Genomic DNA, 14,992 nt, shown 5'->3' with positions numbered 1-14,992 from the left:
CTTCTGTTCAATAGCACTTAGGGAGACAGTTGCCAGAACTGAGTTAACAGGTATATATAATTACATTTGCTACAATTCCCTGAAAATAAGCTTCAGAATGATGGTGTCCATGGACAGAAATCACATGCTGGAGGAACTGAAAGGGGTGGGTGGGAAATCATTTGGTTGCAAGCTCTGTGTTTAAGAAAAGCACCAGAAGAATGTTCACAGTTCACAGTATCGTCACTCATTTCAAAATGAGCTCACTGTTTCAGGATAAAACAGCACAGCAGGTCATGAAACCAAGGAAAGGCTTGAGGAAGGACGAGTATCCTGGCTGATGATCTTTTAAGAAGATGTCAAAATCATAATCGTTTGTTTATAAAAAAGACAGAATATTTTATATAGAAAAAAGCTCAGTGTCTTTTTTTCTGTCACCTCCCAAACTTGTTGGTTTCTAGTCCAGAAATTATGGTTCCCAGTTGTAAAATATTCCTATTGTATTGCTTGCATGAAAAGAAAGAGTAAACCCGCAGCCTCTATACTACTTACAAATACAAAGCACAAGAATAAATACCACATTTCTTTTCCTAATTGTCAGCTTACAAAACTGGTCAATACTTTGCAATTGTGACTCATGCAAATACCATGTTGGGTCAAATTTTAATATCACAAATACTGCATTAACTCAGTGCCTTGTTTTTATATCCCCTTTCAGAAAAAAAAAAAAATAGCACTCACCCCTGTAGCTGCTAAACAGCTTTGTAGAAGTTAATCAGCACACTCACTGCCATACACTGTCTGGTATGCCAGCCTCACGCACACCCCCCCCACACACATGTGCACACACATACCCACACGCACACACAGATCCACACTAATCCTTCACTGCTGATCCCAAGCCTAAGCAGTAACTAAAGGCTCTATGGTTTGCTTGTAGCACTGAAAACACTGGCTGAATGGCAAAAATAATGTTTTCTTCCCTTGTCCTTTTTTTTCCTTGCTCATTCCTTCCAACTCATTGTGTCCTTTAGCTTTTTTGTTGCCTGGAAACGTGAAGACTTCCACAAAGCACTCTACTTCAAAGGCTTTTTATGTTGTATAAATATAGTTGAAGACGTAAGTATCTTTCTTCTTTATTTCATACCTCTTTCTAGGCCAGAGTCTGGCTTAGTTCTATTATTGCCTCATTTAAAAATTAAATGTCCTTTATTTGTATCCCTTTCCCACTACCCTTCTACTTCAAATGATCCATCCTCATAGATTTTACACATATGCCATTCTTTTCCCTCCCCACCATCAAAAAATAGTTGTCATCCGCTAAATACAGATTTTCTATTTAGAAATTTTGTTATGTAAATATGCTCTGAGAACCTGGAGCTCAGGTGATATTGCAAGCATATAGGATCCTAAAGCTAAGGTAATCCATTTGGCTTAGCTCTCATCCCCATCTATTCCACTCCTAAATTGTGGTGGCTTGTGTTTGCAACACAAGGACTGTTTTACTGAGTCTAATGGATTGTACGTTTGCAACAACTGCCTCCCTGTTTGTGTTTTATTTTTTTCCTTTTAAACAGATCAATTACTAGACGGGGAGCAGAACCCACCCCCCTAAAAAAAACACCCCAGTCCCAAACCCTACCCTGCAGTCCCCTCAAAAAACAGCAACAGAGGGCAATATCGTTGTGTTTTGTGGCTGGACAGGGTACGCCGAAGAAACGCCAACGGTCTCGGTGTGGCGGCTGTGGGAGGCAAAGGAACTGCAGGAGGGTCTGACGGGAGCTACCGGGGGGACGGTGATCCTGGGGGCAAGGCAGGGCTGTCAATTCGGTGGCAGGGCTCCTCCACACCAATCTCCCGCCACGCGCCTGCAGCCTCCCCGGTCCGTGGGGGCAATCGCCCCTTGTCCCCCCCAAAGGGCTCCCACCCCCTGCACACTCCCCATTGCATTATTTCAAAGGGGGGGTGGAGAGAAGGAGAAGGGGCTATTTTCTAGGTGGGTTTTTCCTGTTGTTTTAGGATTGCCAGGAGCTGGATCATCTCTGTGTCTATGTACATCATTGAGTTTGTTGTGTATTTAATAAATACTGGACTAAAATGCTGCTGCTTTCGTGGTGGGGTTTTTTCTGTGTTTGTTTGTTTGTTTTTTAAATTTTTTTTCTCTTCCTTTCTCTTTTATTTGGTTTCGGCATGCCTGGATGCTGTCTTCGCGCTGCAGCGTGGTTATTCGTCCTCCTCCCGGTTGGCATAAATGCCAGCTTCCCAGCGCAGTGCCAGGGCACTCTTTCTGCGGTTCACCCTGGTCGCCTCGAGGACCTGGTCAGGAGAAAGGGAGAACACAGCACATTGCTCAGCTGCCCATGAGCCCCCTGCTGCCCTTCCCACAGGGCTCCCGGTGCCGCACCTCGCGCCAATGGGGAGGACTCATGCGATGGCTTGCTGATGTGAAGGTGAGGGGGATGGCACACAAGAGCAAAGCCACACCACTGGAGGACAGAAGTGGTAGGAGTTGTCTCGTAGCACCCAGCTCATTCAGGGGAGCCCCAGCTGCCCCCTTCCACCCCACCTGCACATTGCCATGTCCCTGCCTGTGCAGGCAGAGCACAGGGTCTCGGTCCTCTGGCCAGAGGCAGCTCCAGTAGCAGGAGCCAGCAACCACCTGGCAGCTTTGTCCGGAGGCAGTTTTGGAGCTGCAGGTGCAGCCTGGAAAGTGGTTTGCTGCTTGATTCAGAATGCCATTCCCTGAGGCAGAAGCAGGCAACCCCCTGCATCTTCCTCTCGTGGTCTTTGGCTTGCAGCTACACCAACAGGAAAGCCTAGGCGCTGTGATCGAAGTGCTCTTGGAGTGAAACATCAGCCCATGTGTACAGCAAAGGCAAAGGAGTTTTACAGAATTGCTCAGCCTGCAGAGGGTGGTGTAAGGCGGGCCACGCTCACATTTTTCACACACGCACACACACAGAATCACCCATATATAAAAACATACACATTATGTATGTATTATACATATGCACACATGCACACACAGAAATAATTAACTAAAAAAGTGTTTTATGTGTGTTTCAATGACGCTAAAAAAGAAAAAAATCAGACGAAACCATAAGGTGTTACTATGACATGCATCCGATATACTCCTCGGCACACAAAGTATGGCAGCGGGTGTTTTCCTCCCAGCAGATTGAGACATCGAGGGGTTTGGAGTGTTACAGAATCACAAGGCAATGTTATTTTCTGACTGAGTAACAGCTCCATGATCAAACTACAAAGCTGCCAACATCCACTGCCCTCAACATGCCTTAAACCAGCCCTCTCACAACCAGTTCAGGAGCTGAAGGTAGGGCGGACTTTTGTCAGCTTTATTCTTTCTTTGCCCTCCTAGTTTCTCCTGACTATGTCTATGAACAAGCAAAAGACCTAAAGACAAAATCTAGCCAACAGAGACAATTTTGAGCTGAAGCTCATTTGCTTCTCGGCACTACAAAGCCTGTCCTGGTCCAATGGAGTGATTTTTTTTTTTCTATAATTTTACCCAAAATCATGCCTCCTCTTTCTGCAGAGCAACCACTGGAAAGGGTGAGCAGGGCTGAGCAGTTTCTGTTTTACCCAGTAGAGGGCAAATGTGCCCACAAACTTAACAATTCATAAAAAAAAACCCCAAAAAACCAGAAACAAAACCAAAACCACACCACCAAAAAACGCCCCTAAAATCAGTTAAAAAAATTCCTTCCGAGACATCAGCCTGTAAGCCGTGTACCAGAGGTACTCCCACTGCAGAGATGAGGACCTGCCGTTTAAACTACGTGTTTGGGCTTCTGAGTGCCCGAACCAAGGAAAAACAACCCAAACAGAACAATGCAGGAGCAAAACTGGGACTGGGTACCAGGGCATCGTCCTGTTATCTTCTCAGAATAAGAAAATTCAGTGGATGCTCCAGGGTTAGCAGTGATGAGGGGAAAAAAAACCCTGATTTTTTTTTTCTTTTTTTTATTTTTTTTTGGGTGGCAACCAACAAACACTGCTAGGCAGGAGACTCTGAGACCAGTTTAGGATAATGATTAAATAAAACTCAGAAAATTACTGTTCCCCTCACTGGATATTGAATTCTACATGAAAAAAAAGGCAAATTCAATATAAATTTGAAACCAAAATTGCCACTGTCACTGAGTCGTGTATATTTAAATGAGGTCTGCTGAATTTGGCCTGCAGATTTATGACAGCTGAAAATGAAATGGATTTTACATAATTTACAACAGTTTCCAGTCAGTATCTTCCTAGCTGGAAATCACAATGTTGTCACAGTATGGACCCTTAAACTTTGAAGATTCCTGCTTTGGGTCAGTCAGCTCATCTTTGTCTTAAAAGATGGCAAGAGGGTGTCTTCCATTTACCCCCTGCCTGCAAACATGCCCAGAAGTTTGTCTACTTCTGTAAATGTGGCTGGTTGCTCCAAGGAAAACTGTTTCCAGAACTGTATCAGAGATACCACTGGGGCATTGAATATGGACTTAGCCTTTGCAGGAAAACAAGTACTAATGCCTAACAGTGTTAATAAACAAGACCTCTAAATTGAAGAGCAGATAATAATAAGCTAAGGTCCTTTGGAATAGTTACTCCAGAATTATTCTTCTAATGTACTGAAAAGAGTGTTTGACCTAAAATAACCCTCATTTTTACTAAGCTGTGTCAGTCTTAGAGCCACTAGAGGAAACAATGGGGTAATTATAGCATGTAACTGGAATGACTGAGTGGAGAATTGGGACTCCTCAATGGAGCATTGAATTCACAACCCAGGAAGCTGCTTGCCTAAAATAGCAAACTATCTCCATTTTACAATATTCTTGGCAGATATCAGAGCTGTTTGTAGACCCACCATGAGTTCAGCACCCAGAGGCTCTCCACAGCGGGTTGAAGGAAGCAAAGTCTTTTGCTTTGGTTGTTGTGGCTGTTCTGAGGCCTGGAATGCCGCATTCTGGCCACGTTACAAAATGCTACCTTAATGCTTTGTTAAGTGCCCTCCCTGATGATGCCCCACGTCAGCTCAACGGGTGCAGGCAGGATGACCTAGGCAGGGCCAGGCTTGGGTGCTCGGGGTGTCCTAAGACAGCCAGGCCCATAACTGCACAGAGAAGGTGTATACCAAAAATCAGAAAGATCATGAAGCAGACAGTTCACTCAAGCTTAGGCTGAAGAACTGACCTGGCTAATGATAAGGCCAGGTCAGTGAAAAGAGCAGCGTTGTATAAAATATCTTCTCTGGGAGAGGCAGTTTGACTACTGGCTGCAATAGAGGAGGAAGAATCTGGAGAGCATAAGTAGTTGTAAGGGAACGACAAATGTCGCAAGATACGTATTTTCTCTTCACCTCTCCTTGAAAAAAATTGCTGTGTGGGTCTTGTGATTGCGGCTCTGGGGTCTCACTAAGAATGACAGAGGGCTCTTTCCTCACAGATTTCATTTATTTTTGAGGATTTAGGTAAAAAAAAAAAGGAAATATTGAGCTACCACTGTCAAGTGTCATATTATCCATCCATCCTAGAGATAGAGACTAACCTGTTTCCCTCCAACAGATATAGTAGTAATTGCTCTCTTACTAGCAAAAAGAGAATAAAAATCAAAATACAGATTTTAGTCCAAAGCATATTTATCCTCACCACTGAATGAAACTGACTGCTATACAGTACAGACTAATTTTTATCGAACAGTAGAGGCAAAAATTATGTAGAATCAAAATGGTTTTTCTGGAGCTTAATATTTTACTGATTCTTCCCATCTGGACCTGAAAACCAAAAGCAACAAAACCAGAAAATGCAAAGGTCTGGGTGTCTAAAATCTACCGGTACCATGCAGGAAAGTCACTGCACAAGACACCTCCGTGGAGCACACCAAGCACAAGGAGACAGAAGCACAAAGGCAGGTGCCGGCTCCTGCGGATGTGAGCATTCCCGCTCAGGAACGATACGCTAGCCGCTTTAACATCAAACTGGAACTACTGAGGGACAAAGAACATCTGTTTCTTCAGTATAAAGGTATTTTCTTTACTGTGCCTGCTTAGTGCTATTCACAGAAGACACCAGACCTCCAGTAAGCACAGTGAGGAGCTGGGCATCTGGGACAAAAATGTGTTTACCTGAAACTCAGTAGGAACAGTACGACGCTGTTGCTGGTCAGTGTTAAAATGTAAACTGTGTGCCCTCTACCATCAGGTCTAGCATGTTGGTTTTCTGGTGTCTAACACAAAAATTTTCAGCAGTGGCCCTTAATGCTGCATAAATGCCACTTCACTGCAGTGTCTCCTACAGCACGATCGATACTAGGCAACTCGGGATAGTGTCCCACAAATTTGACGGTACGTGTAAGTTGTAAGGACAAAAGCAGAATATTTTGAGGATAAAAACAACCTATATGTGTGCAGGCACATAGTTATCTGTGGTCTCTTTAAAACAGCAGAGGGATGTGCTTTTAACACAGGCTACAGAAATTCCGAGGAATCGCTTGGAAACCCCTGCTCCCAGCTGTGCAGGCGCAGCTGGCTCAGCTCCAGCGCTGCTGACGATGGTTAGAGAGCTCTGGTGAACAGGAGACACAGCTCATCTTGCACGGTCTGTAGAGGGTAGGGGGGAATCATGCCTTGAGTCTTGCTGTTCCTTCTGAAACAACTGCCCAGCTTCAGCTGAAGATTTCCAGCAGTAACCAAATGGTATCTGAGGCTTAACACTGGGAATTGGCCAGATGGCATACTTTCACCTCCATCGCTGTGTCCTACAGCCTTTTTCACCTCCACCCCCTTTCCCATCCATGCATCTTCCTTTCCAGCTCATTACCCTTTGCGTCATTATCATTTTACAAGGCAGACACGCAACACTTACATGCCCAGACCTCGGCCTTCTGCTGGTAAAATCTACACCTGAGCTTCTGCCTCTCACACATCAAACACTCTGATCACTTCTTACCTTTCTAAAATTGTAACTCAGATTATTGTGCAGATGTTATGGGGGAGAAGAAGTCCAACCTGTGTTTAAAAACAGGTCTCTGAAAGTACAGTGCTCTTATACTGATTAACTCTCTATAAATACTCTACACTAAGATCAATCACTGGCTTGTATCAGTGAGGTAAACCACACACTAAATTATTTAATGAATAGGAAATAGCTTAGACTTGATTTTGCTTTACTCTCCAGGACAGAAAATGTTCATATACTTGTCCTGAGGCAGCCAATGTGGGCAAGCATGTTATGGAATAGGGAAACAGTGGAAGGTTCATGTTTATAAAAAAAACATACTGGTGCTAGACAAATGAATGTCAGTCATTACCACAGTCTGTCTACATCTCTTAGAGAAGTCCAGATTTACACACATGTCTGCACAGAAAATTACAGCAATTGAAATGTATACCTTATTGAGCACCTCATTCCTAACAAACATTGCAAAAGCTTAGTATCAACTGACTGCTCTTAAAATTGTTGCAGAGTCCAGCTTTGTAGGGATAAGGATGGTGCAAGTTACTGCCTTGCTAAAACTCCAAATGTCACTGTAAATACCCTTTCTTTAGCAGGTCTGGCTTTCTTCTACTGTGAGACCAATACTGACATTGTGGGACTGTGATCAGTCATCACACCGCAACAGACAGGGACAAGGACAGGTTCACAAAATTCTCCAGACTCAGGCCATGCGCTTGGATCTGACCCTCTTCTTCCACAGATAAAAGGTTGGTGTGCAGATTCCTTATAGAATACTAGAGATTTTGATGGTGCTAAATACATTTTAATCAGAGACAAAGGAAAGCCATAGCAGTTCCACACAGCATCTGAGGATGCTTGGATCCCAGGTTTAGCTTTGCCAGCTAAATGGTAACAGGGATTAAGGAGAAGTTCTCATTTCACGCCTCAGGAATGTTCCAGTCCTGGGCAACAGCTCCCATCCCTTTAATCAGAACCCCTTCTGTGCCAGAATTTGTAACTAGAACCCAAGGGTTAGAAAACCAGCCACACAAATATTTGTTGATGAGAGATATGAAAGAATATCACACACACACACATTTGCATCCCAGTTTTGATATGAAACAGCACTGGCACACAGTATGAAAATGCAAACTGCAGCGACATGCACTTGGAATCACCATGCAAGAGGAAGCAAAAATAAATGAGCATTTGAAAAGTACCTCAGAAGTAACCTTGCTAGACAGTAATTTACAGGTGTACTAGTAGAAAGGGAAAAGACCAGCATTAGTACATTGAACAAGCATGTTGTAACTAGGAAACAAGAACAAAATAAAGAAATTGCAAGAACTGGCACATCCCAGAGTGTAAGATTTCAAGCAACTTGGTGTCATAAAAAAAAAAAAAAAAAAAAAAAGCCTGTTTTTTTAATGACGTTGCTTGGCCAGTCTCTGTCTTGTTTACCATCAGTGCTTGACACGTTTTCTTGCTGCTGCTTTTTCTCTTTTTCTCACCTGTTGAACCTCTACCGTAACACATCCTCTTTGGAAGAAACTGCCCCCTTGCCTGGGTGGTGAAGTTCTTCCAAGAGCCGATGCGCTTGATTTGCCCTTTGTTTCTGAAAGGCAAAACCTGCAAGCCCTGTCCAGAGCGGCACTGTTGTAGCCAGTGAAGCTGGACATAAAACAGGAGGTGAGGCAGGGTAGATGTCCTTCTGAGACCACCCTCCTGCCTTTTGTTGTGTCTTACGTAGGGAGAAACCGAAGCTCTACACATCAGTACTGCTGGCGTGCTCAGCATATGAGGGGAGTCTCCATGGACATCAGACGCCTCCACAACCTCATTCAGGAGACTGTGGCTGCTGCTTCCTGCCCCCGCAGCAGTGCTGGCTCTGTTCAGCATCAGGTGCCACAGCACCCTGACTGCCCCCAGTGCCCGGGGAAGTCTCTGGTTCCCCTCACTCACAAACAGCAATGCTGAGCCACGTTCAGCTCTCAGGACTTCATGTTCCAAGTGGCAGCTTCCTCTCTGTCAGTTATGCTCCTCTCCCTGCTATATTTCATACATTTTTAAAAGCAGGACGGTCATGTGCTCTTTTGTTTTGTTAGTTACAGAAATCTTCCTTTCCGAGCACATGGTCAAGTGTCCTCTGCCAACAGCTCAAAGCTGTTAGTTGTTTAAATCATTATTGCTTAGCCTGGCATGTAAAATACCAGCTCAAACTAACAGTGGTACAAGTGCCGCACTTCTTGTTTGACTTATCTTTCCCCTGTCAATGGTGGGAATTGTTTACAAGAGGAGGGCGGAAAAAGGCAGGGAAGAGAAACAAAACACTCCTGCTGCTCCGAGGAAGCTCTCCCTGGAGTCCACAGGACACTGCCTTCTAACCGGATTTTGGGTAGGCAGCATCAAGAATGTAAATCTTGTTTGGCTATATGCAACAGGCTTAGAGAAAGGAGAACGACAACAAACTGGAACCCTGCAGGTGCGCACTGGGGCTTGGAGAGTTCACCGCAGCCCTGACAGTTCATCCCAGAAAAGGACCCATCCCAGAAGTTGTCCGACCAGCACTAGCGCCCCGGCAGCGCACCTTTGGGCAGTCAGCACCTGGGCGGCTTTAGCAGCCGCGGGCAGCCCAGCTGGCACCCAGAGCACACCTCTTCGGTCAGAGGCTGCCCAGACCAGCGCACCAGGGCTCACTCCAAACTGCAGGAGAGCCCATCCAGTCGCGGCCAGCCTGCTCTCCCCGGGGCACATATGCAGCTCTGCAGGCACCTGAGGAGTTGCACTCGGGTAACTGAGCACAGGGAGGTAGGTCTGATGACATCTTACATGTCTTTGGTGTGCTACAACATCCACAACAAACGGCATGTGGCCATCACAGATGTGGGACATGATTTCAGCTACAAGCCAATGCTTCATGGGCTGGCAATCACCTTCGCAGTTCAGAGGGGTGGAGGAAAAGCACACGGTGAGTACCAGCTGGGGGTCATCTCTTTAGCAGAGCAGCTTCTCCACCGTGCCAGCGTCTCGAGACACCAGACTGACAGATGCTTGCTGCAACACTCCTTTGGACCAGTCCTGGTTTGCACGGCAGGAGTTTTATGCCCTTTTTCTAAGGCACCTCCTGGCTTCTGCAAAGGGCATGAGGGTGTGACATGTCTCCTGCAAGCCTCTGAGCACTCTTCGGGGAAAGAGATCCTCTGGGGAGAGGCCAAAAAACAGCACCCACCGAAGCAGGTGGACCACCCCAATTCACTGGGTGCTTTGGGGAGAGAGGGAAAACCAGAAAGCAACTCCTTCCCGAGTCGTGGCCTCAAGATGCCACTGTCAGAACCAGGCATGCTCCTGTGCATGATCTGGCTTCCTGTGTGGAAGCAGTAGCCTGATGGATGATGAGATCTTGTTTTTCAATGGTTTTGGAAGAAGAAGGAACCAGAAAGTTTCTGGTGTGCACTGGAATTACCTGTTTACATTTTGAGCCAGCTCTCCTACCACGTTTTAGTTAACCAGCAGAAATGCAAGAGGACCCCTCCACATTGTATGCCTTCTGATTTTAAATATCTTTTGCCACAGTGCAGTATTCACCAGTACTCTTCAAAAGCTGCCAGACTAGTGCAGTATTCCCGTTACAAACCTTCACCTACTTCTATACACCTAATGAGACTCTACCCTTAATGAATGTTACCAGAAAGCAGTTGGTTCAGAGAATGAGCTCCTGGGCACTGGGGCCATCATTCTGATCTCTCTGAGAAATGCCTAGAGGACTGTTGCTGCTTCAGCAAACACTGTGCCCATTCAAAGAGTTTTATACTGCATTTATATCTCACTACATTCTGCACTCATTGCCCACAGTAATAACGAGTCTGAAACGCTTTGTGCTCTGTTGGGAAAAAGGCTGTACAGTGGTTGCACCCAAAGTTTGATACTTCTAGCTATGAAATTCTTATTAGCGCCTCCAATAAAGAATGCCTTAACTGGCTTAAACTCTACTACAGTCATGACTGAAATGCAGGCACTCATTTCACAAACTGAAATTCTGGCTGATTTTCTGTTCGTGTGGAAGAAAGATAATAAATCCAGTGGGAAACAGCATACTGCCCGTTGAAGGATCCAAGCCAATTTTTGAGACATTCACAATCCAGTTCTGCAAGGGGTGGTTTCTGGGAAAGTTATCCACTTACACGGAATCCTGAGCACACCAGGACAGGACTTTGGGGGTCTACAAACACACTTGTAAATATATCCTTGATCCACAAAGTTCAAATAGTCACTAAAATAACCCACTGAAGGGTCTTGGTGAAGTGTGAATTAACAGAATCTGCTAATTGCAGGGCTACCCACTGCTCTTATTATTAACTTAATTAATCAAAATCAAATGTAATACGAATTGCCTTTGATATCTGCAGTGATACCATCTTCCTCTCCACTGGCCCTCATCCCTACGTTTCAAACACACTGGCCCTTACAATGTGTTAAAATCCTTACACACTTGCAAGGCAATGTGAGAAGATTCTTGGGAAAGAAATATTTTTGTTGTCTGAATGTTGGTTCTCGCCATTTCTGGCCTCTATTGCAAAGCAAAAAGTGAAAAGGAAAAGTGCACTTACGCTGCTGTCGTCCATCCTTTCCCGTCTCTTAGTTTTGTGTGTTTCATAATCCTCCATGAGGGTCTGCATCAGGTTCTTGGGTCGCTGGGCTCCCGCAGGCTCCTCGGATGGTGGGTCAGATTGTGAGACAGGGCCTTCTGTGGTGGGGGATGGAGGAGGCTTGATCTTCTCTATCTTTCCTGCAATGACAAGAAAAGGAATGACCCTTTCTCAGCTGAATGACTCACAGTTGTGTCCAAAAGACGGCAGCTGGAGAAGCATTTTCAGCAGGGTTTCGATGAAGAAGCAGTCTGGAATGAAGTCTAAGAGACAATATGGTAAATCAGGGTGGTCATGGGCTTTTAAAACACTCCCTCTTCCTGAAATCCACTACACCAAAACACTAGAAATCTTTTTACAAAACCTAGAAGAGTTACCAAATGATACAACACAAATTTAACCGAACACTGTTATTTACAGTAGTATTTGGCTGAATTACCCCCCATTACCTCCTACAGGACACATTTCAGTGATGTAGAAAATTTTTCAAGATTCTAGAAAACTGCAGGATGATTTTTTTCTGGCTCAGACAATAAACGCACAGGATGCCACCACAGTGCGTCAGTGACCTCGTGTGAGGCATCCAAAGACATCATCTTGTTAAGCACTGCTGGCTTTTTCCCTTCTTCCAGTGCTTTTTATCTGCTCCATAAGCATGAAAGGCTTTGGGTTGCTCCCTGGTGCTGATGTTCCCTGCAAATCGCAGAGAGTGCTCCTGAAGAGAGACCTGTGACAGAGCAGGATGGGGTCTCCATCCTGCACATCCCTTGTTCAGAAAAGGCCTGTCAGTCTCCCAGTGGGATTAAAGTCAGAGAGAAGTCGGGCTGCTCCCTGACTGAGCCCATTTCACCCAGGGGAGCCTGTTTTAGGCAGAGTGGCCCCAGCTGAAGAGGTGGCTAAAAGGCAGAGCAAGGAGACCACTGCAACAAGCTGTGAGAGAGCTCAGGGAGTGGCCAACCCATGATCCTCCAGGGAGGACAGCCTGCATTCCCCATGACCAGGTGCTGATCTGGGGTGAGCCGCCCACCTTGTCCTGGTGGGAAGAATGAGGACAATGGTGGCAAGTGTTGAGGTAAGAATAAGGTGTGGGGGGTCTTCAGCAACGGAAAGGGAAATCCATGCTGAACCAAAACCAGGTTCCCTTTCCCATGGCATGTCAGCTCTTTGAAAAAAGATGGTTCAATGGACAGGAAACCAAAAACAGGAGAAAAAAACCCACCCCAGAGCCATTTCAAATAAGTTAAATGATGAGAAGGATTGTGCAGATTTTCATGAAACTTCCGGTTGCTGAGACAAATTTCATCCCCAGCTGCTCCTCTAAAAAGCATCATGAGAGTGGAGGCCACTAGAGAGCAGCCTTGAAACCTCCTCTAAGAATCAGCAGCATTTATTCTTGAAGGAAGAAGTGAAACTGAGTCGATAACTGCAGAGGTCTTGCACAAGAAATCCCCTTGCTGGGATCGTTTCATTTCTGAACAGTATGGAAAAACCCAGCATCACCAGTTTCTGGTTACAGGCTTAACTTAAGCTGGCCAGTGCAGGGATGAGGCTGGGAATTTGTCCCCCTTAGATCACGCCACCAGACACTGGCGGGAGAGTTTCTATGGACCCAGGTTCTTCCCTGGGTTGCAACAGCACCAGCTCGGCAGACAACCAGATGAGACGCTGCCAAAGCAGAGGCCAACAGCCAGTCCTGAGCTGCACCCATGTGTGACAGCTTGGGCTGCTCGGCAGGAGAGAGCAAGAACAACCGTCACCTTGCCCATTAGGTTCAGTGGGTAAAAATGTCTGCTCAACGTAAAAACCCTGATTAAGGGCCAGATATCTTGCTGTATTACTTCATCCTTACACTACTAAGTAATTGTCTTGGACGTATGCAAGCCATAGAATTCTAGATTCACAGAATGGTTTAGGTTGGAAGGGACCTTAAAGATCATCTAGTCATGCAGGAAGAATCAGGCTTCCCAGATGTCTGCCCAGCTTTTGCTTTCCCCCAAGGATACAGACACATCACAGGATGCTCAGACTTATGGACAAGCTTCATATCTGGAAAGAGCTCCTTCCACTCCACCTCCCTGGAAAAACAATGCACATCATAGGCTTTGGGGATCTTCATTTTGGAAAGGGGCTATCTCCAAGCAGATCCATCCTCCCTGGATGGAAGGCCCATCAATTTACGTACTGTTGCAGCAACCCTGCAGCAACACGCAACTGTTCCGAGTGTGCTGGGCCTGTTCACCATGAACGACATCACAGTTCCCTTTTCAGAAACTGACAAGCCAAGGTAGTAAGGAGATATGCCCACAGCAAAACAGTGCTTTGTTGGCTCATATCCACAAGGAGTTATGCTTATACAACAATTTTCTCTGTGTTAAGTGTTTGATATCCACTAAAAACTCATGAATTCACAGTGTCATTTCAACTACTATTCACAGAGAAGTGTGTCTTTCAAGTTCCTAAAAATCTTGTGAGAACAGGTGGGCAGGTGGAAGAGAGCGATCCTACCAGTGCCAACAGTGACAGAAAGGCAAGCAACCAGAACCACCATACATGAGACTGTGGTTAGATGGTGGGGTGTCTGAGGCTTCAGGCTCTCAGAACAACCACAGAAATACTCCGTGAATCTGATGCAGAGCTCCAGTCCGGTGTAGACGTATTCTGTCAGTTTGGACTGTGTTAGAAATGTTGCTGGGTTAATCTTCTAGCAGATTTTCATCCGGATAAGAATCATAGAATCCTAGAATGGTTTGGGTTTGGAAGGGACCTTCAAGATCATCCAGTTCCAACCCCCCTGCCATGGGCAGGGACACCTTGCACTAGACCAGGTTGCTCAAAGCCTCATCCAGCCTGGCCTTGAACACTTCCAGGGATGGGGCATCCACAGCTTCTCTGGGCAAACTGTTCCAGTGCCTCACCACCCTAAGGTACCGTTCTCAGGCAGACAAGTCATTCAGCATAAAAGAGACATGATGATCATAGGTGCTTTTATTTCCAGAGTCCCATGCCCACACCTGATGCACAGCGACATGGCTGGTGGTCCTTGCCCAAATCCAAGCTGAATAACAAAGGAACCATGCTCTGACTCAACTGGAGACACTGGGTCACGCTTGTGGGACACCACTAAAAACTGCAGCCTGATGGTTACACTTGCAATTTAGGAGTAGTTTCCAGCAGTGTCCTCCCCTCTAGGGGAAGGTAGCCCCCTGACGTCACCTTTAGAGCTGTTGCAAGATAGCGAGTACAGGCTATAGCATCTCAAATCTTCACCTACACATTTACATTTTTCTCCTTTTTCAAAAAGACTCAAAAGCGTTCTGTGGCTTTAGTTCTGGTGATGGGTCCCTCCACTCTCTAGCTTCAGGGATCTAGTAGGAAGCTCTTAGAATTTATTTCTCTCAATTTCCTGGCTCTTGTGCTATTAGTGACAGG

At 45.6% G+C, this 14,992-nt stretch overlaps 1 protein-coding gene across 3 annotated transcripts in view; it reads right to left on the bottom strand.

Annotated features, from left to right (window-relative positions):
• Positions 1 to 985: 985 nt before the first annotated feature.
• AKAP2 (A kinase (PRKA) anchor protein 2) overlaps positions 986 to 14,992 on the bottom strand; it is a 21,533-nt gene continuing 7,526 nt past the window's right edge. Inside the window, exons 2-4 of one of the 3 annotated variants that reach the window (XM_010147946.1) lie at positions 11,530 to 11,703; positions 2,379 to 2,383; positions 986 to 2,295 (exon numbers count right to left, since the gene is read on the bottom strand). In XM_010147946.1, coding sequence (XP_010146248.1) covers positions 2,203 to 2,295; positions 2,379 to 2,383; positions 11,530 to 11,703 — 272 coding nt within the window. In that variant the 3' untranslated portion in view covers positions 986 to 2,202. Of the gene's footprint in view, positions 2,296 to 2,378; positions 2,384 to 8,137; positions 8,177 to 11,524; positions 11,704 to 14,992 lie in introns of all 3 variants that reach the window. The other 2 variants (XM_010147954.1, XM_010147939.1) reach the window with 2 other exon arrangements.

The sequence above is a fragment of the Eurypyga helias genome, unplaced genomic scaffold (assembly GCF_000690775.1).
Source record: "Eurypyga helias isolate BGI_N326 unplaced genomic scaffold, ASM69077v1 scaffold9360, whole genome shotgun sequence".
In the NCBI taxonomy this organism is placed as follows: Eukaryota; Metazoa; Chordata; class Aves; order Eurypygiformes; family Eurypygidae; genus Eurypyga; species Eurypyga helias.
Note: the sequence above shows the minus strand (reverse complement) of the source record. Positions and strands in the feature narration are given on the sequence as shown.